The 26,054-nt window shown below is 49.3% G+C and overlaps 1 protein-coding gene across 22 annotated transcripts in view; it reads right to left on the bottom strand.

The window, feature by feature from the left end:
• OTOF (otoferlin) overlaps positions 1 to 26,054 on the bottom strand; it is a 342,337-nt gene that overhangs the window by 63,287 nt on the left and 252,996 nt on the right. For all 22 annotated transcript variants that reach the window (XM_069728471.1, XM_069728475.1, XM_069728478.1 and 19 more), the window contains 4 exons: positions 9,636 to 9,822; positions 3,398 to 3,584; positions 1,717 to 1,940; positions 1,417 to 1,525 (listed from right to left, as the gene is read on the bottom strand). In XM_069728471.1, the coding sequence (XP_069584572.1) occupies positions 1,417 to 1,525; positions 1,717 to 1,940; positions 3,398 to 3,584; positions 9,636 to 9,822 (707 nt within the window). The remainder of the gene's footprint in view (positions 1 to 1,416; positions 1,526 to 1,716; positions 1,941 to 3,397; positions 3,585 to 9,635; positions 9,823 to 26,054) is intronic.

The following is a 26,054-nucleotide window of genomic DNA, read 5'->3' as shown; positions in this document are numbered from 1 at the left end:
CAGAGAGCTGGGACCAATGTAACAAGGCCTACCATAAGTAACACACTACGCCACCATGGACTCAGATCCTGCAGTGCCAGACGTGTCCCACTGCTTAACCCAGTACATGTCTGGGCCTGTCTGAAGTTTGCTAGAGAGCATTTGGATGATCCAGAGGAGTTTTGGGAGAATGTCCTATGGTCTGATGAAACCAAACTGGAACTGTTTGGTAGAAACACAACTTGTCGTGTTTGGAGGAAAAAGAATACTGAGTTGCATCCATCAAACACCATACCTACTGTAAAGCATGGTGGTGGAAACATCATGCTTTGGGGCTGTTTCTCTGCAAAGGGGCCAGGACAAATGATCCGGGTACATGAAAGAATGAATGGGGCCATGTATCGTGAGATTTTGAGTGCAGACCTCCTTCCATCAGCAAGGGCATTGAAGATGAAACGTGGCTGGGTCTTTCAACATGACAATGATCCAAAGCACACCGCCAGGGCAACGAAGGAGTGGCTTCGTAAGAAGCATTTCAAGGTCCTGGAGTGGCCTAGCCAGTCTCCAGATCTCAACCCTATAGAAAACCTTTGGAGGGAGTTGAAAGTCCGTGTTGCCAAGCGAAAAGCCAAAAACATCACTGCTCTAGAGGAGATCTGCATGGAGGAATGGGCCAACATACCAACAACAGTGTGTGGCAACCTTGTGAAGACTTACAGAAAACGTTTGACCTCTGTCATTGCCAACAAAGGATATATTACAAAGTATTGAGATGAAATTTTGTTTCTGACCAAATACTTATTTTCCACCATAATATGCAAATAAAATGTTAAAAAAACAGACAATGTGATTTTCTGGATTTTTTGTTCTCAGTTTGTCTCCCATAGTTGAGGTCTACCTATGATGTAAATTACAGACGCCTCTCATCTTTTTAAGTGGTGGAACTTGCACTATTGCTGACTGACTAAATACTTTTTTGCCCCACTGTATATATAATATATATATATATATATATATATATATATATATATATATATATATATATATATATATATATATATATATATATGTATTACAAAATATATCCCTTCTCCCCCCCGCAGAAAAATGGCAAATGGTCCATGCTCTGTCTGTGCTAATGTGGCACCTAGGAGTCCGGCCGTACCATTTAGGAGTCCGGGGGGATCATGGATTATTTATGACCTTACTCCAGCGGAGTGAAGGTGAGATCAGAGACACGGATGACGTCAGAATCGTGTCTCTTTAGCCGCACCTTACTGCAGGTCAGGAACGATTGTCACGGACATAGCTTGCCTTACTGTCTATGCAGGAGGTTTGGAGCTCTGTATCAGAAAACTAGAATTCCGACTGCTCTAAAGAGGAGTTCGGGTGTCAGAAAAACCAAAATCGCAGATGAACATTCAGTAAGAGAATCACCTATCGTAACCTCAAAGTTGATCGGCTTGTCCCCGCTCTTGCGATCGACCATGGTGGCTTCCAAAAAAGCTCCGAACAGAAAGAACTCTTCCATCTTTCCTGTGCAGTTCTGAGGGAACATCAGAAATCGATGAAACAGTTAAACGTCAATTCTTGGGCTCCCTAGCTGTTGTGGAACTACAACTCCCATTATGCCCTGGCTTATGGCGACACAGATAAATGCTAACATTTCTGCCTGCCTGCAGCCACCACTAGGGGGAGCTCCTATGCAGCTGAGGGGTAATTATCCGCAGATCTTACGTCGGGCACAGGGGGCGCTCCTTCCACCTGTACATCCGTAGAACTGGTAAGCTCAGGATTACTTGTGTCCAAGATCTCCACTGCCAGACTCAACAGTAAACGGGCGCGGAAGGAGACCCCCTCTCCAAGCCCCTCGTTTAGATCCTGGTGTTCGTCCATCAATGTGTAGTTTCGGGTGGAGCCGTACATGTTCACCCAGGCCGGGCCCAGCGTCGGGAGGAATCCTGCGGAGGAAGAAGACCGTCACCATGATTGCAAGGGATCGGGGGTCTGAACTAAAGTCCTGTGTAACTTCAGCGCCTAGGGCCGGGGGTCTGATTCATTTAGGGGTCCGAATAGCCATAGTATGAGGGGTCTGATCTCAGGGCCGAATCATTCAGGGGGTTTGATAGGAGAATGAAAATTAATTTGGGGTCTGCTGGAGGTTATGAATATAGTTGGGGATCTGGTCCGGGGTCCGAATTAATTTGGGTTATGGCCTGGGGTGTGAATGAATATAGGGGAATGGGGTCTGAATTCATTTTTTGGGGTCTAAATTAATTTGGGGGTATGGTCTGGAGTCTGAATGAATTTAGGGGTCTGGTTTGGGGTCTGTCTAAAGCAATTTAGGGGTCTGGTATGGGGTCTGGTTCGGCGTCTGGTATGGGGTCTGAATTAGTTTGGGGGTATGGTCTGGAGTCTGAATGAATTTAGGGGTCTGGTTTGGGGTCTGTCTAAAGCAATTTAGGGGTCTGGTTTGGGGTCTGGTCTGGGGTCTGAATTAGTTTGGGGGTATGTTCTGGAGTCTGAATGAATTTAGGGGTCTGGTTTCGGGTCTAAAGCAATTTAGGGGTCTGGTATGGGGTCTGGTTCGGCGTCTGGTATGGGGTCTGAATTAATTTGGGGTCTGGTCTGGGGTCTGAATTATTTTGAGGGTATGGTCTGGAGTCTGAATGAATTTAGGGATCTGGTTTGGGGTCTGTCTAAACCAATTTAGGGGTCTGGTATGGGGTCTGGTTTGGGGTCTGGTCTGGGGTCTGAATTAATTTGGGTTATGGTCTGGGGTGTGAATGAATTTAGGGGTCTGGTTTGGGTCTGTCTAAAGCAATTTAGGGGTCTGGTATGGGGTCTGGTTTGGGGTCTGGTCTGGGGTCTGAATTAGTTTGGGGGTATGGTCTGGCGTCTGAATGAATTTAGGGGTCTGGTTTGGGGTCTGAAGCAATTTAGGGGTCTGGTATGGGGTCTGGTTCAGCGTCTGGTATGGGGTCTGAATTAGTTTGGAGGTATGGTCTGGCGTCTGAATGAATTTAGGGGTCTGGTATGGGGTCTAAAGCAATTTAGGGGTCTGGTATGGGGTCTGGTATGGGGTCTGAATTAATTTGGGTTATGGTCTGGGGTGTGAATGAATTTAGGGGAATATGGTCTGGATTAATTTGGGGGTCTGTATTAATTTGGGGTCTGGTCTGGGGTCTGAATTAGTTTGGGGGTCTGGTTTTGTGTCTTAACTAATTTCGAGGTGTGATTCATTTAGGGGGCTGGTCTAGAGTCTAAGTTCTGACTTTACTTCAGGCCCTAGTCTGGGTTTGCTGCCTCCCACCCGGTGTGCTATCTCCCAGCATGCTCTGCTCTGACCATTTTTCAGGCTGTGGTGTTGGGATTCTGCCCCTCGGCCGGTATACCCGGGTGTACGGTTTGGCTTTACCTTTGTCGCCCTCGTTGGAGATTTTCCGCAGGTCTATGAAGTGGGTCCCGATGGCCACGTCGTTCACCTTGTCCGAGTCCCGGATCTGGATCTTCATTCTTTTGCACAGAGGCGGAAACATCTCTGTAAATATGATTTGCTCGTTCCACATGGGCTCGTAGCTGCTCTTCTGCACCGAGGTCTTACCCTGCGGGGGGCAGAACAATCAGGGGCTTCCCGCATCTCGGAGAACATTGTTAAAGGTAATACATACAATAAATCCACATTTTTGGAAAATGCATTTTTTTCGGAATTCTATATTTAAAGAATAAAGTTTTTTCCATGTTTGTAAGGCTAGGTTCACACTAGCGTTGCGCCGCCCTGCGTCGGCGACGCAACGCGCGACGCACGTAAAAACGCGCGCAAACGCGCGCAAAAACGCGCACGTTTTGCGACGCGTGCGTCGTTTTTGACGAAAATCGGACGCACAGAAAATGCTACAATGTAGCGTTTTCTTGCGTCCGACGCTAGCGTCGGAAACGACGCACGTGGCGAAAAACGCCACCAAAACAACGCACGCGTCCCCTATGTTAAACATAGGGGCGCGTCGCTGCTGCGTCGCCGCTGCGTCGCCGGCGCAACAGCGACGCACATTGGCGGAACGCCAATGTGAACGTAGCCTTAGTGCATAGTGCAGGGTAAGCACAGGACTAGCCCAGGGATAAGATAAGTACAGGTTAGTCTAAAGGATAGAGTTAATGGATATAACTAGCCCGGTGGGTGGGGACTAGTGTTAGTAAGAGGGAACTTCCTGGTAGTGCGGGAGACAGGGAAGTGCAGTGACAAGATCAAGTTCAGGTGCAGTGGGCTGCTAGGGACAGCATGTACTAGTCGTCCCTACTGGAATCCTGAGCGGATGCCCCTGTCGCATCTGACACCCAAGGCCTGGTTTAGGGGCTGCAGGGCACATCGGGACCACTGGCGTACTGTGGAAGATGGACAGGGACCCCTGTAGACGGAAGGTGGAGCATCTGACACCCAAGGCCTGGTATAGGGGCTGCAGGGCACATCGGGACCTCTGGCATACTGTGGAAGATGGACAGGGACCCCTGTAGATGGAAGGTGGAGCATCTGACACCCAAGGCCTGGAAAAGGGGCTGCAGGGCACATCGGGACCTCTGGCATACTGTGGAAGATGGACAGGAACCCCTGTAGACGGAAGGTGGAGCATCTGACACCCAAGGCCTGGAATAGGGGCTGCAGGGCACATCGGGACCTCTGGCATACTGTGGAAGATGGACAGGGACCCCTGTAGATGGAAGGTGGAGCATCTGACACCCAAGGCCTGGAATAGGGGCTGCAGGGCACATCGGGACCTCTGGCATACTGTGGAAGATGGACAGGGACCCCTGTAGACGGAAGGTGGAGCATCTGACACCAAAGGCCTGGTATAGGGGCTGCAGGGCACATCGGGACCACTGGCGTACTGTGGAAGATGGACAGGGACCCCTGTAGACGGAAGGTGGAGCATCTGACACCCAAGGCCTGGTATAGGGGCTGCAGGGCACATCGGGACCTCTGGCATACTGTGGAAGATGGACAGGGACCCCTGTAGATGGAAGGTGGAGCATCTGACACCCAAGGCCTGGAAAAGGGGCTGCAGGGCACATCGGGACCTCTGGCATACTGTGGAAGATGGACAGGAACCCCTGTAGACGGAAGGTGGAGCATCTGACACCCAAGGCCTGGAATAGGGGCTGCAGGGCACATCGGGACCTCTGGCATACTGTGGAAGATGGACAGGGACCCCTGTAGATGGAAGGTGGAGCATCTGACACCCAAGGCCTGGAATAGGGGCTGCAGGGCACATCGGGACCTCTGGCATACTGTGGAAGATGGACAGGGACCCCTGTAGACGGAAGGTGGAGCATCTGACACCAAAGGCCTGGTATAGGGGCTGCAGGGCACATCGGGACCTCTGGCGTACTGTGGAAGACGGACAGGGAACCCTGTAGACGGAAGGTGGAGCATCTGACACCCAAGGCCTGGTATAGGGGCTGCAGGGCACATCGGGACCTCTGGCGTACTGTGGAAGATGGACAGGGACCCCTGTAGACAGAAGGTGGAGCATCTGACACCCAAGGCCTGGTATAGGGGCTGCAGGGCACATCGGGACCTCTGGCGTACTGTGGAAGATGGACAGGGAACCCTGTAGACGGAAGGTGGAGCATCTGACACCCAAGGCCTGGTATAGGGGCTGCAGGGCACATCGGGACCTCTGGCGTACTGTTGAAGATGGACAGGGAACCCTGTAGACGGAAGGTGGAGCATCTGACACCCAAGGCCTGGTATAGGGGCTGCAGGGCACATCGGGACCTCTGGCGTACTGTGGAAGACGGACAGGGAACCCTGTAGACGGAAGGTGGAGCATCTGACACCCAAGGCCTGGTATAGGGGCTGCAGGGCACATCGGGACCTCTGGCGTACTGTGGAAGATGGACAGGGACCCCTGTAGACAGAAGGTGGAGGATCCCGGGAGCACTGCTGGAGTGAACAGGAAATCCCTGAGTGATCTTAGTGATAGAGTCGGGGTGATCTCTTAAGGTGAGACCTTTTGCGATTGCCTGTTCCTGACCAAAATATGAGCCGAGTGCATGCATAGAAGACTCACAAATCAGACACAGAAGTCAGATGTACGCTCCTCTCCCAGCAAAGGCTGGCACACAACTCAACTTTATTCTTAGAATCGTATAACAGGCAGGAAGTGGATAGTAATGGTGTCAGTCTATGATAGGTCCTTGCCAACTCCACTCCATATATGGTATTCAATCCAATGGCCAGTGTCTGCTTCACATTCCGAAAATTCCTTCCAGGGTGTTGCTTCAGGAAATAGACGCCATCTTGCCACATTACATCTGAGCTGGCTTATATAAGGTTTCATAATTGAAATAATGAAATTTCATAATTGATTTCATTAGCTATTCTCGCCTTCACAGTCCCCCCCTATATTCAATTATTAAACCTGTTGTCACAATGTGATATGACCCAACAGGTGGTCGGTCAACGAATGGCGCAACACACACTACGGGATGGAAAATGGGGAAAGGAAGGCAATACTGATAGGGAAACGAGGGACAGTTTCCTTCCAGGGTGTTACTCCAGAAAATAGACGCCATCTTGCCACATTACTGAGCTGCCTTATGTAAGGTATAATGATTAATTTCATTAGCCATTCTCTCCTTCACAATATTCCAAGGCAAACGCATTGTAGGATATATTAACCCACTGGACACCAGGCATATATTAATTAATCCACTTCACACCAGGGATATATTAATGAACCCACTGGACCCGAGATATATATTAATTAAACCAGTTTTTGAATAATTTTTAACCCACTGCGAAAGGATGTAAAAAGAAAATTCAGCACAAGGACATCAGCTAGAGCATCGGATGGGAAATATGGTTTTAATGGGAGGTCAGGTTTTGTGGGTTTTATGGAGAGCGCCAAGTCGCTCTTCTCCATTCATCTTCACCCTTTCTGTAGGTTTCTACCCTGCGGTTCGCGTTTCCTCTAGCAGGCGGCCGTCGTGCCTCATTCCCATATGTCCCCTCTATGGCTTTAATAATTAACGCCGGCACTTTAGACCTGGACACTTATGACTCTGGGAAGTTTAACCATCTGACAGCATAAAATATCATCATTCCTCCCGGAATAACAGTCGGCTTCATGAATTGCTAAACGCTTCCAGATCCAGAGATGATTTATGGAGAAGACATGGTCTCAGCGTTGACGTCTTCCCATGAAATTTGCTTTATCGCTTCATTTAAAGATTACGGTGGGTTGTGACATTACTAAGATTTGCGCCATTTCCAGCTCGTAACTGGCGGCACCAGGATTCACGGAGCAGAAATAATTGCTTCTATGAGAAGATAAATATTTCAGGTTTATTAAAGCCATCACTCTTCCCTGTTCTTCTTGGTCCAGCCGTAAAGTGTTGAAGAGCGCAAAGATTGGAAAAAATCCGGAGAAACTGAACAAGAAGCATTTAAAGGAATTCTCTTGACTGCTCTGTAAAAGCCCAAAGGCCATGTGTACAAGGAGCACACATGTGTACACGGGACTTTCTGCAGTTATTACACATGTAAAGTAAGAAAAACGGAGCTCTTCCCTCCCAGCATTCCCCTCCCAGGAGGAGCTCTTCCCTCCTGCATTCCCCTCCCAGGAGGAGCTCTTTCCTCCCAGCATTCCCCTCCCAAGAGGAGCCCTTCCCTCCCAGCATTCCCCTCCCAGGAGGAGCTCTTCCCTCCTGCATTCCCCTCCCAGGTGGAGCTCTTCCCTCCAGCATTCCCCTCCCAGGAGGAGCTCTTCCCTCCTGCATTCCCCTCCCAGGAGAAGCTCTTTCCTCCCAGCATTCCCCTCCCAAGAGGAGCCCTTCCCTCCCAGCATTCCCCTCCCAGGAGGAGCTCTTCCCTCCCAGCATTCCCCTCCCAGGAGGAGCTCTTCCCTCCAGCATTCCCCTCCCAAGAGGAGCTCTTCCCTCCTGCATTCCCCTCCCAGGAGGAGCTCTTCCCTCCAGCATTCCCCTCCCAGGAGGAGCTCTTCCCTCCAGCATTCCCCTCCCAGGAGGAGCTCTTCCATCCAGCATTCCCCTCCCAGGAGGAGCTCTTCCCTCCAGCATTCCCCTCCCAGGAGGAGCTCTTCCCTCCAGCATTCCCCTCCCAGGAGGAGCTCTTCCCTCCAGCATTCCCCTCCCAGGAGGAGCTCTTCCCTCCCAGCATTCCCCTCCCAGGAGGAGCTCTTCCCTCCTGCATTCCCCTCCCAGGAGGAACCCTTCCCTCCCAGCATTCCCCTCCCAGGAGGAGATCTTCCCTCCAGCATTCCCCTCCCAGGAGGAGCTCTTCCCTCCAGCATTCCCCTCCCAGGAGGAGCTCTTCCATCCAGCATTCCCCTCCCAGGAGGAGCTCTTCCCTCCAGCATTCCCCTCCCAGGAGGAACCCTTCCCTCCCAGCATTCCCCTCCCAGGAGGAGATCTTCCCTCCAGCATTCCCCTCCCAGGAGGAGCTCTTCCCTCCAGCATTCCCCTCCCAGGAGGAGCTCTTCCCTCCAGCATTCCCCTCCCAGGAGGAACCCTTCCCTCCCAGCACTCCCCTCCCAGGAGGAGATCTTCCCTCCAGCATTCCCCTCCCAGGAGGAGCTCTTCCCTCCAGCATTCCCCTCCCAGGAGGAACCCTTCCCTCCCAGCATTCCCTTCCCTGGAGGAGCTCTTCCCTCCCAGCATTCCCCTCCCTGGAGGAGCTCTTCCCTCCCAGCATTCCCCTCCCAGGAGGAGCTCTTCCCTCCCAGCATTCCCCTCCCAGGATGAGCTCTTGATTGACAGATAACAGCTCTCAGGGTCACATGACATGAACTCAGAGAGCAAACAGAGTTGGTGAGTGTCTGACAGTAGCACTAATGATGTCAGAGGAGCCTCATCTGAAGGCTGATGATGTCATAGGAGCCTGATCAGAGACGGCTAATGATCTCATAGGCGCACAATCCAAAAGCTGATGTCATAGGCACCCGATCCAAAGGATAATGAGATAATAGGAACCTGATCCAAAAGCAGACGATGTCATAGGAGCCTGATCTGAAGGCTGATGTCATAGGAGCCTGATCTGAGGGCTGATGAGGTCATCGGAGCCTGATCCGAAGTCAGATGATGTCATAGGAGTCTGATCTGAAGGATAATGATGTCATAGGGAGATGTGCTAAGCCTGGGCCCAGAAATGTCTGTACTAGATTACTTGAAATCTGGCCTATTCACCCCCCCCCCCCCCCCCCCACCCCCGGAGTGTCCTGGGACATTAGTGGAGAGGGCTTATGCGCATGTACCCAGAGCAGGTGTTCTCCAGAAGCCTTTCAGTCATTCCTGAACAGTATGGGGAATGTGTGAATGATGGCCTGTCACAGAAGATGTCAATAGAGGGGTCTCTCAGTACCCAGCCTCCCAATATCCTGAATTGAAATTTGCAAGCATCAACTCCCATCATAAAGGGTCCTATGGGCCCCATGTAATAGCACATTTTTCTTGAAGTGGGAGCTGCAAAAGAAAAGTGCAGTCACTCACAGCCACAAGAGTTGATGGCTGGGGATTTAAGCTGCTGGACCCAAGGATATTCATTCATTTATTCATTCATTCATTGGTCTTCTAGCAATAGAGCAATAAATCCAATAGAATTCACTTGACTGCACCCCAAAATCCTATTTCCTTTTTACCTTTTGCCCAGCAAAGGAGACTTGCACATAAGGATCTACTAAGTCTTTGTTTTCTCCTATAAGCGCTTTCTTCACGTTGGCCATGATGCTGGTGTTCATTCGCGGTAGACCCTCGGCACGGTAGATCTTAACATAGAATCGAGCCCACTGACGTTCTGGAGGAACTCCATCTGGAAGGAGCAGGTTCCTGTAATGGAGAAACAAAACTATTCTTCAATGCTTTATGAGTAGGAAACACAGCCCAGATGGAAAAGTTCACCCGTGAAGACCAGTTTATCATTTTTAATGATCAGAGATATGTTTTTCTAATACGGAACTGCAAATCCTCTGCAGTAACACATATTTCAAAATTAAATCTACCCGCAGCCACCACTAGGGGGAGCTCCCTGTATACAGAGATACATGATTAGATTCTGTCTGCAGCCACCACTAGGGGGAGCTCCCTGTATACAGAGATACATGATAAGATCCTGTCTGCAGCCACCACTAGGGGGAGCTCCCTGTATACAGAGATACATGATAAGATCCTGTCTGCAGCCACCACTAGGGGGAGCTCCCTGTATACAGAGATATATGATTAGATTCTGTCTGCAGCCACCACTAGGGGGAGCTCCCTGTATACAGAGATACATGATTAGGTTCTGTCTGCAGCCACCACTAGGGTGAGCTCCCTGTATACAGAGATACATGATGAGATCCTGTCTGCAGCCACCACTAGGGGGAGCTCCCTGTATACAGAGATACATGATAAGATTCTGTCTGCAATCACCACTAGGGGGAGCTCCCTGTATACAGAGATACATGATTAGATACTGTCTGCAGCCACCACTAGGGTGAGCTCCCTGTATACAGAGATACATGATATGATCCTGTCTGCAGCCACCACTAGGGGGAGCTCCCTGTATACACAGATACATGATTAGATTCTGTCTGCAGCCACCACTAGGGGGAGCTCCCTGTATACAGAGATACATGATTAGATTCTGTCTGCAGCCACCACTAGGGGAGCTCCCTGTATACAGAGATATATGATAAGATCCTGTCTGCAGACACCACTAGGGGGAGCTCCCTGTATACAGAGATACATGATAAGATTCTGTCTGCAGACACCACTAGGGGGAGCTCCCTGTATACAGAGATATAGAATAAGATCCTGTCTGCAGCCACCACTAGGGGGAGCTCCCTGTATACAGAGATACATGATAAGATCCTGTCTGCAGCCACCACTAGGGGGAGCTCCCTGTATACAGAGATACATGATAAGATCCTGTCTGCAGCCACCACTAGGGGGAGCTCCCTGTATACAGAGATACATGATAAGATCCTGTCTGCAGCCACCACTAGGGGGAGCTCCCTGTATACAGAGATACATGATAAGATCCTGTCTGCAGCCACCACTAGGGGGAGCTCCCTGTATACAGAGATACATGATAAGATCCTGTCTGCAGCCACCACTAGGGGGAGCTCCCTGTATACAGAGATACATGATAAGATCCTGTCTGCAGCCACCACTAGGGGGAGCTCCTTGTATACAGAGATATATGATAAGATCCTGTCTGCAGCCACCACTAGGGGGAGCTCCCTGTACACAGAGATACATGATAAGATCCTGTCTGCAGCCACCACTAGGGGGAGCTCCCTGTATACAGAGATACATGATAAGATCCTGTCTGCAGCCACCACTAGGGGGAGCTCCCTGTATACAGAGATACATGATAAGATCCTGTCTGCAGCCACCACTAGGGGGAACTCCCTGTATACAGAGATACATGATATGATCCTGTCTGCAGCCACCACTAGGGGGAGCTCCCTGTATACAGAGATACATGATAAGATCCTGTCTGCAGCCACCACTAGAGGGAGCTCCCTGTACACAGAGATACATGATAAGATCCTGTCTGCAGTCACCACTAGAGGGAGCTCCCTGTATAGAGAGATACATGATAAGATCCTGTCTGCAGCCACCACTAGGGGGAGCTCCCTGTATACAGAGATACATGATAAGATCCTGTCTGCAGCCACCACTAGGGGAGCTCCCTGTATACAGAGATACATGATAAGATCCTGTCTGCAGCCACCACTAGGGGGAACTCCCTGTATACAGAGATATATGATAAGATCCTGTCTGCAGCCACCACTAGAGGGAGCTCCCTGTACACATAGATACATGATAAGATCCTGTCTGCAGTCACCACTAGAGGGAGCTCCCTGTATAGAGAGATACATGATAAGATCCTGTCTGCGGCCACCACTAGGGGGAGCTCCCTGTATACAGAGATACATGATAAGATCCCGTCTGCAGCCACCACTAGGGGGAACTCCCTGTATACAGAGATATATGATAAGATCCCGTCTGCAGCCACCACTAGGGGGAACTCCCTGTATACAGAGATATATGATAAGATCCCGTCTGCAGCCACCACTAGGGGGAGCTCCCTGTATACAGAGATATATGATAAGATCCCGTCTGCAGCCACCACTAGGGGGAGCTCCCTGTATACAGAGATACATGATAAGATCCTGTCTGCAGCCACCACTAGGGGGAGATCCCTGTATACAGAGATACATGATAAGATCCTGTCTGCAGCCACCACTAGGGGGAGCTCCTTGTATACAGAGATACATGATAAGATCCTGTCTGCAGCCACCACTAGGGGGAGCTCCCTGTATACAGAGATATAGGATAAGATCCCGTCTGCAGCCACCACTAGGGGGAGCTCCCTGTATACAGAGATATAGGATAAGATCCCGTCTGCAGTCACCACTAGGGGGAGCTCCCTGTATACAGAGATACATGATAAGATCCTGTCTGCAGTCACCACTAGAGGGAGCTCCCTGTATAGAGAGATACATGATAAGATCCTGTCTGCAGCCACCACTAGGGGGAGCTCCCTGTATACAGAGATACATGATAAGATCCTGTCTGCAGCCACCACTAGGGGGAGCTCCCTGTATACAGAGATACATGATAAGATCCTGTCTGCAGCCACCACTAGGGGAGCTCCCTGTATACAGAGATACATGATAAGATCCTGTCTGCAGTCACCACTAGGGGGAGCTCCCTGTATAGAGAGATACATGATAAGATCCTGTCTGCAGCCACCACTAGGGGGAGCTCCCTGTATACAGAGATACATGATAAGATCCTGTCTGCAGCCACCACTAGGGGGAGCTCCCTGTATACAGAGATACATGATAAGATCCTGTCTGCAGCCACCACTAGGGGAGCTCCCTGTATACAGAGATACATGATAAGATCCTGTCTGCAGTCACCACTAGGGGGAGCTCCCTGTATACAGAGATACATGATAAGATCCTGTCTGCAGCCACCACTAGGGGGAGCTCCCTGTATACAGAGATACATGATAAGATCCTGTCTGCAGCCACCACTAGGGGGAACTCCCTGTATACAGAGATATATGATAAGATCCTGTCTGCAGCCACCACTAGAGGGAGCTCCCTGTACACATAGATACATGATAAGATCCTGTCTGCAGTCACCACTAGAGGGAGCTCCCTGTATAGAGAGATACATGATAAGATCCTGTCTGCAGCCACCACTAGGGGGAGCTCCCTGTATACAGAGATACATGATAAGATCCTGTCTGCGGCCACCACTAGGGGGAGCTCCCTGTATACAGAGATACATGATAAGATCCCGTCTGCAGCCACCACTAGGGGGAACTCCCTGTATACAGAGATATATGATAAGATCCCGTCTGCAGCCACCACTAGGGGGAACTCCCTGTATACAGAGATATATGATAAGATCCCGTCTGCAGCCACCACTAGGGGGAGCTCCCTGTATACAGAGATATATGATAAGATCCCGTCTGCAGCCACCACTAGGGGGAGCTCCCTGTATACAGAGATACATGATAAGATCCTGTCTGCAGCCACCACTAGGGGGAGATCCCTGTATACAGAGATACATGATAAGATCCTGTCTGCAGCCACCACTAGGGGGAGCTCCTTGTATACAGAGATACATGATAAGATCCTGTCTGCAGCCACCACTAGGGGGAGCTCCCTGTATACAGAGATATAGGATAAGATCCCGTCTGCAGCCACCACTAGGGGGAGCTCCCTGTATACAGAGATATAGGATAAGATCCCGTCTGCAGTCACCACTAGGGGGAGCTCCCTGTATACAGAGATACATGATAAGATCCTGTCTGCAGTCACCACTAGGGGGAACTCCCTGTATACAGAGATATATGATAAGATCCTGTCAGCAGCCACCACTAGGGGGAGCTCCCTGTATACAGAGATATATGATAAGATCCCGTCTGCAGCCACCACTAGGGGGAGCTCCCTGTATACAGAGATATAGGATAAGATTCCGTCTGCAGCCACCACTAGGGGGAGCTCCCTGTATACAGAGATACATGATAAGATCCTGTCTGCAGCCACCACTAGGGGGAGATCCCTGTATACAGAGATACATGATAAGATCCTGTCTGCAGCCACCACTAGGGGGAGCTCCTTGTATACAGAGATACATGATAAGATCCTGTCTGCAGCCACCACTAGGGGGAACTCCCTGTATACAGAGATATATGATAAGATCCTGTCTGCAGTCACCACTAGGGGGAACTCCCTGTATACAGAGATACATAATAAGATCCTGTCTGCAGTCACCACTAGGGGGAGCTCCCTGTATACAGAGATACATGATATGATCGTGTCTGCGGCCACCACTAGGGGGAGCTCCCTGTATACAGAGATACATGATAAGATCCTGTCTGCAGCCACCACTAGGGGGAACTCCCTGTATACAGAGATACATGATAAGATCCTGTCTGCAGCCACCACTAGGAGGAGCTCCCTGTATACAGAGATATATGATAAGATCCTGTCTGCAGCCACCACTAGGGGGAGCTCCCTGTATACAGAGATATATGATAAGATCCTGTCTGCAGCCACCACTAGGGGAACTCCCTGTATACAGAGATACATGATAAGATCCTGTCTGCAGACACCACAAGGGGGAGCTCCCTGTATACAGAGATTTATGATAAGATCCTGTCTGCATCCACCACTAGGGGGAGCTCCCTGTATACAGAGATACATGATAAGATCCTGTCTGCAGCCACCACTAGGGGGAACTCCCTGTATACAGAGATATATGATAAGATTCTGTCTGCAGCCACCACTAGGGGGAGCCCCCTGTATACAGAGATACATGATAAGATCCTGTCTGCAGTCACCACTAGGGGGAGCTCCCTGTATACAGAGATATATGATAAGATCCTGTCTGCAGCCACCACTAGGGAGAGCTCCCTGTATAGAGAGATACATGATAAGATCCTGTCTGCAGTCACCACTAGGGGGAGCTCCCTGTATACAGAGATATATGATAAGATCCTGTCTGCAGCCACCACTAGGGGGGGCTCCCTGTATAGAGAGATACATGATAAGATCCTGTCTGCAGTCACCACTAAGGGGAGCTCCCTGTATACAGAGATATAGGATAAGATCCCGTCTGCAGCCACCACTAGGGGGAGCTCCCTGTATACAGAGATATATGATAAGATCCTGTCTGCAGCCACCACTAGGGGGAACTCCCTGTATACAGAGATATATGATAAGATTCTGTCTGCAGCCACCACTAGGGGGAGCTCCCTGTATACAGAGATACATGATAAGATCCTGTCTGCAGTCACCACTAGGGGGAGCTCCCTGTATACAGAGATACATGATAAGATCCTGTCTGCAGTCACCACTAGGGGGAGCTCCCTGTATACAGAGATACATGATAAGATCCTGTCTGCAGCCACCACTAGGGGGAGCTCCCTGTATACAGAGATACATGATAAGATCCTGTCTGCAGCCACCACTAGGGGGAGCTCCCTGTATACAGAGATATAGGATAAGATCCCGTCTGCAGCCACCACTAGGGGGAGCTCCCTGTATACAGAGATATATGATAAGATCCTGTCTGCAGCCACCACTAGGGGGAGCTCCCTGTATACAGAGATATATGATAAGATCCTGTCTGCAGCCACCACTAGGGGGAGCTCCCTGTATACAGAGATACATGATAAGATCTCGTCTGCAGCCAACACTAGAGGGAGCTCCCTGTATACAGAGATACATGATAAGATCCTGTCTGCAGTCACCACTAGAGGGAGCTCCCTGTATAGAGAGATACATGATAAGATCCTGTCTGCAGCCACCACTAGGGGGAGCTCCCTGTATACAGAGATACATGATAAGATCCTGTCTGCGGCCACCACTAGGGGGAGCTTTCTGTATACAGAGATACATGATAAGATCCCGTCTGCAGCCACCACTAGGGGGAACTCCCTGTATACAGAGATATATGATAAGATCCCGTCTGCAGCCACCACTAGGGGGAACTCCCTGTATACAGAGATATATGATAAGATCCCGTCTGCAGCCACCACTAGGGGGAGCTCCCTGTATACAGAGATACATGATAAGATCCTGTCTGCAGCCACCACTAGGGGGAGATCCCTGTATACAGAGATACATGATAAGATCCTGTCTGCAGCCACCACTAGGGGGAGCTCCTTGTATACAGAGATACATGATAAGATCCTGTCTGCAGCCACCACTAGGGGGAGCTCCCTGTATACAGAGATATAGGATAAGATCCCGTCTGCAGCCACCACTAGGGGTGAGCTCCCTGTATACAGAGATATATGATAAGATCCCGTCTGCAGTCACCACTAGGGGGAGCTCCCTGTATACAGAGATACATGATAAGATCCTGTCTGCAGTCACCACTAGGGGGAACTCCCTGTATACAGAGATATATGATAAGATCCTGTCTGCAGCCACCACTAGGGGGAGCTCCCTGTATACAGAGATATATGATAAGATCCCGTCTGCAGCCACCACTAGGGGGAGCTCCCTGTATACAGAGATATAGGATAAGATCCCGTCTGCAGCCACCACTAGGGGGAGCTCCCTGTATACAGAGATACATGATAAGATCCTGTCTGCAGCCACCACTAGGGGGAGATCCCTGTATACAGAGATACATGATAAGATCCTGTCTGCAGCCACCACTAGGGGGAGCTCCCTGTATACAGAGATACATGATAAGATCCTGTCTGCAGCCACCACTAGGGGGAACTCCCTGTATACAGAGATACATTATAAGATCCTGTCTGCAGCCACCACTAGGGGGAACTCCCTGTATACAGAGATACATGATAAGATCCTGTCTGCAGCCACCACTAGGAGGAGCTCCCTGTATACAGAGATATATGATAAGATCCTGTCTGCAGCCACCACTAGGGGGAGCTCCCTGTATACAGAGATATATGATAAGATCCTGTCTGCAGCCACCACTAGGGGAACTCCCTGTATACAGAGATACATGATAAGATCCTGTCTGCAGCCACCACTAGGGGGAGCTCCCTGTATACAGAGATACATGATAAGATCCTGTCTGCAGCCACCACTAGGGGGAACTCCCTGTATACAGAGATACATGATAAGATCCTGTCTGCAGCCACCACTAGGAGGAGCTCCCTGTATACAGAGATATATGATAAGATCCTGTCTGCAGCCACCACTAGGGGGAGCTCCCTGTATACAGAGATACATGATAAGATCCTGTCTGCAGCCACCACTAGGGGGAGCTCCCTGTATACAGAGATACGTGATAAGATCCTGTCTGCAGCCACCACTAGGAGGAGCTCCCTGTATACAGAGATATATGATAAGATCCTGTCTGCAGCCACCACTAGGGGGAGCTCCCTGTATACAGAGATACATGATAAGATCCTGTCTGCAGCCACCACTAGGAGGAGCTCCCTGTATACAGAGATATATGATAAGATCCTGTCTGCAGCCACCACTAGGGGAACTCCCTGTATACAGAGATACATAAGATCCTGTCTGCAGCCACCACCAGGGGGAGCTCCCTGTATACAGAGATTTATGATTAGATCCTGTCTGCATCCACCACTAGGGGGAGCTCCCTGTATACAGAGATATATGATAAGATCCTGTCTGCAGCCACCACTAGGGGGAACTCCCTGTATACAGAGATATATGATAAGATTCTGTCTGCAGCCACCACTAGGGGGAGCTCCCTGTATAGAGAGATACATGATAAGATCCTGTCTGCAGTCACCACTAGGGGGAGCTCCCTGTATAGAGAGATACATGATAAGATCCTGTCTGCAGTCACCACTAGGAAGAGCTCCCTGTATACAGAGATACATGATAAGATCCTGTCTGCAGCCACCACTAGGGGGAGCTCCCTGTATACAGAGATATAGGATAAGATCCCGTCTGCAGCCACCACTAGGGGGAGCTCCCTGTATACAGAGATATATGATAAGATCCTGTCTGCAGCCACCACTAGGGGGAACTCCCTGTATACAGAGATATATGATAAGATTCTGTCTGCAGCCACCACTAGGGGAAGCTCCCTGTATACAGAGATATAGGATAAGATCCCGTCTGCAGCCACCACTAGGGGGAGCTCCCTGTATACAGAGATATATGATAAGATCCTGTCTGCAGCCACCACTAGGGGGAACTCCCTGTATACAGAGATATATGATAAGATCCCGTCTGCAGCCACCACTAGGGGGAGCTCCCTGTATACAGAGATATATGATAAGATTCTGTCTGCAGCCACCACTAGGGGGAGCTCCCTGTATAGAGAGATACATGATAAGATCCTGTCTGCAGTCACCACTAGGGGAGCTCCCTGTATAGAGAGATACATGATAAGATCCTGTCTGCAGTCACCACTAGGGGGAGCTCCCTGTATACAGAGATATATGATAAGATTCTGTCTGCAGCCACCACTAGGGTGAGCTCCCTGTATAGAGAGATACATGATAAGATCCTGTCTGCAGTCACCACTAGGGGAGCTCCCTGTATAGAGAGATACATGATAAGATCCTGTCTGCAGTCACCACTAGGGGGAGCTCCCTGTATACAGAGATATATGATAAGATTCTGTCTGCAGCCACCACTAGGGGGAGCTCCCTGTATAGAGAGATACATGATAAGATCCTGTCTGCAGTCACCACTAGGGGGAGCTCCCTGTATACAGAGATATATGATAAGATCCTGTCTGCAGCCACCACTAGGGGGAGCTCCCTGTATAGAGAGATACATGATAAGATCCTGTCTGCAGTCACCACTAGGGGGAGCTCCCTGTATAGAGAGATACATGATAAGATCCTGTCTGCAGTCACCACTAGGGGGAGCTCCCTGTATACAGAGATATATGATAAGATCCTGTCTGCAGCCACCACTAGGGGGAGCTCCCTGTATAGAGAGATACATGATAAGATCCTGTCTGCAGTCACCACTAGGGGGAGCTCCCTGTATACAGAGATACATGATAAGATCCTGTCTGCAGCCACCACTAGGAAGAGCTCCCTGTATACAGAGATACATGATAAGATCCTGTCTGCAGCCACCACTAGGGGGAGCTCCCTGTATACAGAGATACATGATAAGATCCTGTCTGCAGTCACCACTAGGGGGAGCTCCCTGTATACAGAGATATATGATAAGATCCTGTCTGCAGCCACCACTAGGGGGAGCTCCCTGTATACAGAGATACATGATAAGATCCTGTCTGCAGCCACCACTAGGGGGAGCTCCCTGTATACAGAGATACATGATAAGATCCTGTCTGCAGTCACCACTAGGGGGAGCTCCCTGTATACAGAGATACATGATAAGATCCTGTCTGCAGCCACCACTAGGGGGAGCTCCCTGTATACAGAGATACATGATAAGATTCTGTCTGCAGCCACCACTAGGGGGAGCTCCCTGTATACAGAGATATAGGATAAGATCCCGTCTGCAGCCACCACTAGGGGGAGCTCCCTGTATACAGAGATATATGATAAGATCCTGTCTGCAGCCACCACTAGAGGGAGCTCCCTGTATACAGAGATACATGATAAGATCCTGTCTACAGCCACCACTAGGGGGAGCTCCCTGTATACAGAGATATAGGATAAGATTCTGTCTGCAGCCACCACTAGGGGGAGCTCCCTGTATACAGAGATACATGATAAGATCCTGTCTGCAGTCACCACTAGGGGGAGCTCCCTGTATACAGAGATACATGATAAGATCCTGTCTGCAGTCACCACTAGGGGGAGCTCCCTGTATACAGAGATATAGGATAAGATCCCGTCTGCAGCCACCACTAGGGGGAGCTCCCTGTATACAGAGATATATGATAAGATCCTGTCTGCAGCCACCACTAGAGGGAGCTCCCTGTATACAGAGATACATGATAAGATCCTGTCTACAGCCACCACTAGGGGGAGCTCCCTGTATACAGAGATATAGGATAAGATCCCGTCTGCAGCCACCACTAGGGGGAGCTCCCTGTATACAGAGATACATGATAAGATCCTGTCTGCAGCCACCACTAGGGGGAGCTCCCTGTATACAGAGATATATGATAAGATCCTGTCTGCAGCCTCCACTAGGGGGAGCTCCCTGTATACAGAGATACATGATAAGATCCTGTCTGCAGCCACCACTAGGGGGAGCTCCCTGTATACAGAGATACATGATAAGATTCTGTCTGCAGTCACCACTAGGGGGAGCTCCCTGTATACAGAGATACATGATAAGATCCTGTCTACAGTCACCACTAGGGGGAGCTCCCTGTAAATTTGTTAATGTTGAGTTCAATATATATATCCAGTATGCACGGAGCTCCATCTTGTCGTCAGTCTAGTTACAGTGCCTTGTGAAAGTATTCGCCCCCCTGGAACTTTTCAGCCTTTTCCCACATATCAGGCTTCAAACATAAAGATACCAAATGTAACTTTTTGGTGAAGAACCAACAAGTGGAACACAATTGTGAAGTTGAACGAAATTTATTGTTTAATTTAAATTTTTGTGGAAATGAATGAACTGAAAAGTGGGGCGTGCGATATTATTCGGCCCCTGTAACTTAATACTTTGTTGCGCCCCTTTTGCTGTGATTACAAGTCTCTTGGGGTTTGTCTCTATCAGTTTTGTACATGGAGAGACTGAAATTCTCGCCCGTTCTTCCTTGGCAAACAGCTCGAGCTCAGTGAGGTTTGATGGAGATCGTTTGTGAACAGCAGTTTTCAGCTCTTTCCACAGATTCTCGATTGGATTGAGGTCTGGACTGTGACTTGGCCATTCTAACACCTGGATACGTTTATTGGTGAACCATTCCACTGTAGATTTTGCTTTATGTTTGGGATCATTGTCTTGTTGGAAGACAAATCTCCGTCCCAGTCTCAGGTCTTTTGCAGACTCCAACAGGTTTTCTTCAAGAATGGTCTTGTATTTGGCTCCATCCATCTTCCCTGTCCCTCCTGAAGAAAAGCCCAAACCATGATGCTGCCACCACCATGTTTGACAGTGGGGATGGTGTGTTCAGGGTGTTGAGCTGTGTTGCCTTTACGTCAAACATATCGTTTGGCATTGTTGCCAAAAAGTTTGATTTTGGTTCCATCTGATCAGAGCACCTTCCTCCACATGTTTGGCGTCTCCCAGGTGGCTTGTTCCAAACTTTAAATGGATATCTTTGAGAAATGGCTTTCTTCTTGCCACTCCTCCATAAAGTCCAGATTTGTGCAGTGTACGACTGATTGTTGTCCTATGGACAGACTGTCCCACCTCAGCTGTAGATCTCTGCAGTTCATCCACAGTGATCATGGGCCTCTTGGCTGCATCTCTGATCAGTCTTCTCCTTGTCTGAGATGAAAGTTTAGAGGGACGGCCGGGTCTTGGTAGATTTGCAGTGGTATGATGCTCCTTCCATTTCAATATGATCGCTTGCACAGTGCTCCTTGGGATGTTTAAAGTTTTGGAAATCATTTTGTATCCAAATCCAGCTTTACACTTCTCCACAACAGTATCACGGAGCTGCCTGTTGTGTTCCTTGGTCTTCATGATGCAGAACCCTGAGACTATCACAGAGCAGGTGCATTTATACGGAGACCTGATTACACACAGGTGGATTATATTTATCATCATTAGGCATTTAGGACGACATTGGATCATTCAGAGATCCACAATGAACTTCTGTACTGAAAGTAAAGGGGACGAATAATATTGCACGCCCCACTTTTCAGTATTTGAGTTTCCACAAAAATTTAAAATAACCAATACATTTCGCTATACTTCACAATTGTGTTCCACTTGTTGTTGATTCTTCACCAAAAATTTACATTTGGTATCTTTATGTTTGAAGCAAGAAATGTGGGAAAAGGTTGAAAAGTTCCAGGGGGCTGAATACTTTCGCAAGGCACTGTATCTAGACTTTTCATCGTGCATCTATGTCTCTGCACAGGATTTTCAGCTCTGTATTAACTAAAAACTAAGCTCTAACCATAAAATATATCTAAAAAATACAAAAATATCTTTAGCGGTGGTTTATGGCTGCTGTGTATAAACAAGGTTTTATCAGACTGAAATTAGAGGAAAAGGATGATTTGCTTCTCCCCGGGACTATGGGTTGCACTGTGGAGCTCTGATAACCACAAGTGTCTACAAATCCTCCCTTCTGTGTGAGCGGTGTAATGTGAGTACTGTGTCATGTGAGTAGTGTTATCGGTAATGTGTAATGTAAGCTGTGAGGATGTGTAGCTGATGGGTAGTGACATTAGGGTAAGATAGAGCGGTGACTGAAAATGGGACGCCACCGGTGGGAATAAAGTTAATTTTCTCCCAGCAGCGCTCAACTACGTGCAGGCGCCGGGTAGGTTAGTAACGCTATTATCCTGCAGATTAACCCCCGGTGTTTAACCTGGTGACAGACTCCTTTAATGTTTGGGATTAGCCCATATTGGGAGGGGCTTAATGTCAGGGTAAGTGACTACTTCCTGTTAGTCAGATAGGATTTGGGCAGAAAAGCAAGCAGTGCTGCATGAAAAGGTGACTCAGAGGAGAGGACAACGGATAGCATGATCCTAAAAAGAAGTGACTGACGAGACAAAGTGGCCTTCCGTAAGGTGTTCTCCGATGCCGAGTCACGAACCCCGGAGCCTGCATTGGGAACTGATGTAAGCAGGACTGAGTACGACGAACTAGTGGGGGTCCCGAGGGTGGGGGATCCAGGGAGCCAGTAGTGGAAGAAATAGGACGCAGATTGGAAGAGCAAGTAAGGAGGCCTGCTGATCAAGACTGCAGCGATAAAGCTGGGATGTGGTAGAGTAGGACGAAACAGTGCGGCTCACTGGCCCTGGAGTTTGAATTGATCTTGGCCTCTGGTCTGGAGTCCAACTTGATTGGTGTGGTCTGGGGTCTGATTTGATCTTTGGGTCTGGTCTCATGTCTGATTTGATTTTTGGGTCTGGTCTGGGGTCTGATTTGATCTTGGGGCCTGGTCTGGGGTCTGATTTGATCTTATGGTCTGGTCTGGGGTCTGATTTGGTCTTGGGGTCCGGTCTGGGGTCTGATTTGATTTTGGGGTCTGGTCTGGCATCCGATTTGATCTTTTGGTCTGGGGTCTGATTTAATCTTAGGGCCTGGTCTGGGGTCTGATTTGATGTTATGGTCTGGTTTGGGGTCTGATTTGATGTTATGGTCTGGTCTGGGGTTTGATTTGATCTTGGGGCCTGGTCTGGGGTCTGATTTGAACTTACGGTCTGGTCTGGGGTCTGATTTGATCTTTTTGTCTGGACTGGGTCTGATTTGATCTTGGGGTCTGGTCTGGGGTCTGATTTGATCTTTTGGTCTGGACTGGGTCTGATTGGATCTTGGGGTCTGGTCTGGGGTCTGATTTGATCTTTTAGTCTGGTCTATGGTCTGATTTGTTCTTGGGGTCTGGTCTGGGGTCTGATTTGATCTTTTGGTCTGGACTGGGTCTGATTTGATCTTGGGGCCTGGTCTGGGTTCTGATTTGATCTTTTGGTCTGGACTGGGTCTGATTTGACCTTGGGGCCCGGTCTGGGGTCTGATTTGATCTTGGGGTCTGGACTGGGTCTGATTTGATCTTGGGGCCCGGTCTGGGGTCTGATTTGATCTTTTGGTCTGGACTGGGTCTGATTGGATCTTGGGGTCTGGTCTGGGGTCTGATTTGATCTTTTAGTCTGGTCTATGGTTTGATTTGATCTTGGGGCCTGGTCTGGGGTCTGATTTGATCTTTTGGTCTGGACTGGGTCTGATTTGATCTTGGGGCCTGGTCTGGGGTCTGATTTGATCTTTTGGTCTGGACTGGGTCTGATTTGATCTTGGGGCCTGGTCTGGGGTCTGATTTGATCTTTTGGTCTGGACTGGGTCTGATTTGATCTTGGGGCCCGGTCTGGGGTCTGATTTGATCTTTTGGTCTGGACTGGGTCTGATTTGATCTTGGGGCCCGGTCTGGGGTCTGATTTGATCTTGGGGTCTGGTCTGGGGTCTGATTTGATCTTGGGGCCCGGTCTGGGGTCTGATTTGATCTTGGGGCCTGGTCTGGGGTCTGATTTGATCTTTTGGTCTGGACTGGGTCTGATTTGATCTTGGGGCCTGGTCTGGGGTCTGATTTGATCTTTTGGTCTGGACTGGGTCTGATTTGATCTTGGGGCCCGGTCTGGGGTCTGATTTGATCTTGGGGCCCGGTCTGGGGTCTGATTTGATCTTGGGGCCCGGTCTGGGGTCTGATTTGATCTTATGGTGTGGTCTGGGGTCTGATTTGATCTTGGGGTCCGGGTGTTACATGACTTAGGGGGTCTGAGATTTAATGCCCCCGTCCCTTGCTCTGCTTGTTTGTCAGGACAAGATGGAGGTTGGGGGGTCATTGGAGCATTTGTGGTGGGGCTCGGTGATTTCTGACTGATGGACGGCTCTCAGTTGTTTGTATTGATGTTTTTCCTCATCTTTCATTCTTTTCAGGACCCCTCCCGTCTCCTGGTTCTGCAGCTCCCCCGCCCCGCTCACTCTGCCTCCTGGTTATGGGGAGCCTTTGGCCTTAATTAATAATGATAATTATTCAATTACATTCCTGGTAATAGCCTCACGTCCTCAGGGGAACTCCATTATTAGAGCGGCTGAATGTGGCGGCGCTCCAGGGGGAGTATCCGCGTCTCCTGCTGCTGTGACCTGGTTTCGTGGCCCCCGCTCCTCATCTCTGTGGGTTAGTTACAGATACAGGTGCGCCTCACAAAATTAAAATATCATCAAAAAGTTCATTTATTTCAGTTCTTCATTACAAAAAGTGAATCTCATATATTACATAGAGTCGTTACACACAAAGTGATCTATTTCACGTGTTTATTTCTGTTAATGTTGATGATTACGGCTTACAGCCAATGAAAACCCAAAAGTCATTATCTCAGTAAATTAGAATTGTAACGGGGTCTACCAAGCTGGGGTACCTCTTTCAGTACCACCCCGTGTTTCAGGAGGTCCACTCTGCTTTGGCTGGAGTCTGAATGAAGGACGCTGGCTGGAATTCCTTGGTTACATGGGCGCATATAAAAGATCACTGCTTCTCCACGTATTTCCAGTCTGACAGCAATTTACCCACAGGACACAGAATATATCACACAGATACAGAGGGCAGGCCAATAGAAAAGCGGCAGGCCAGACATACATTACAATATCCGCAGGGGGCCGGAGCCTGCCGATATTTACTGTGGGAATTACAAAGGTGGGGGGAGGACAGAAGGGGGATATCGTGTCCCCTCTGCCCAGGGGCGCAGCCTGTGGGCTGATGCATTAGGGACATGCGTCTCACATGGAACCTATTATACATACATATAACTGCACAACATATTCTGGGTGCTGAGTGGTTCCGTAACATGTAACAAGAATACTTTATAACACCAGCTTGAAAAATGATTTTAAAATCCGATATGTTGGCCTACTGAAATGTATGTTCAGTAAATGCCCTTAATACTTCGTCGGGCTCCTTTTCCATCAATTACTGCATCAATGCGGCGTGGCATGGAGGGATCAGCCTGTGGCACTGCTGAGGGGGTGTGGAAGCCCAGGTTGCTTTGATAGCAGCCTTCAGCTCGTCTGCATTGTTGGGTCTGGTGTCTCTCATCTTCCTCTTGACAATACTCCATAGATTCTCTATGGGGTTAAGGTCAGGCGAGTTTGCAGCCAATCAAAACCAGTGATACTGCTGATTTTACATCAGGCATTGGTACTTTTGGCAGTGTGGACAGGGGCCAAGTCCTGCTGGAGAATGACATTTCCATCTCCAAAAAGCTTGTCGGCAGAGGGAAGCATGAAGTGTTCTATGCAGCGCCCCAGAGATCTGGTCGTTGCAGTATGACACTCTGCCACTAAGGGGAGTGATGGTACGTCTGATGGCACTGAAGGAATTCTACTGACCAGGTATCACCAGCACACATTACACTTCACACTCCGGCCACTAGGGGGAGAAAAAGGCTTTATTTATTGGGCCACTCCTCACACTGGTAAAACTAGGGGTTGGGTAGGAAGTTAGTCAGAAGCTGACTGGGTTGGATTCAGGCAACA

This window comes from Ranitomeya imitator, chromosome 5, assembly GCF_032444005.1.
Source record: "Ranitomeya imitator isolate aRanImi1 chromosome 5, aRanImi1.pri, whole genome shotgun sequence".
Lineage (NCBI taxonomy): Eukaryota > Metazoa > Chordata > Amphibia > Anura > Dendrobatidae > Ranitomeya > Ranitomeya imitator.
Note: the sequence above shows the minus strand (reverse complement) of the source record. Positions and strands in the feature narration are given on the sequence as shown.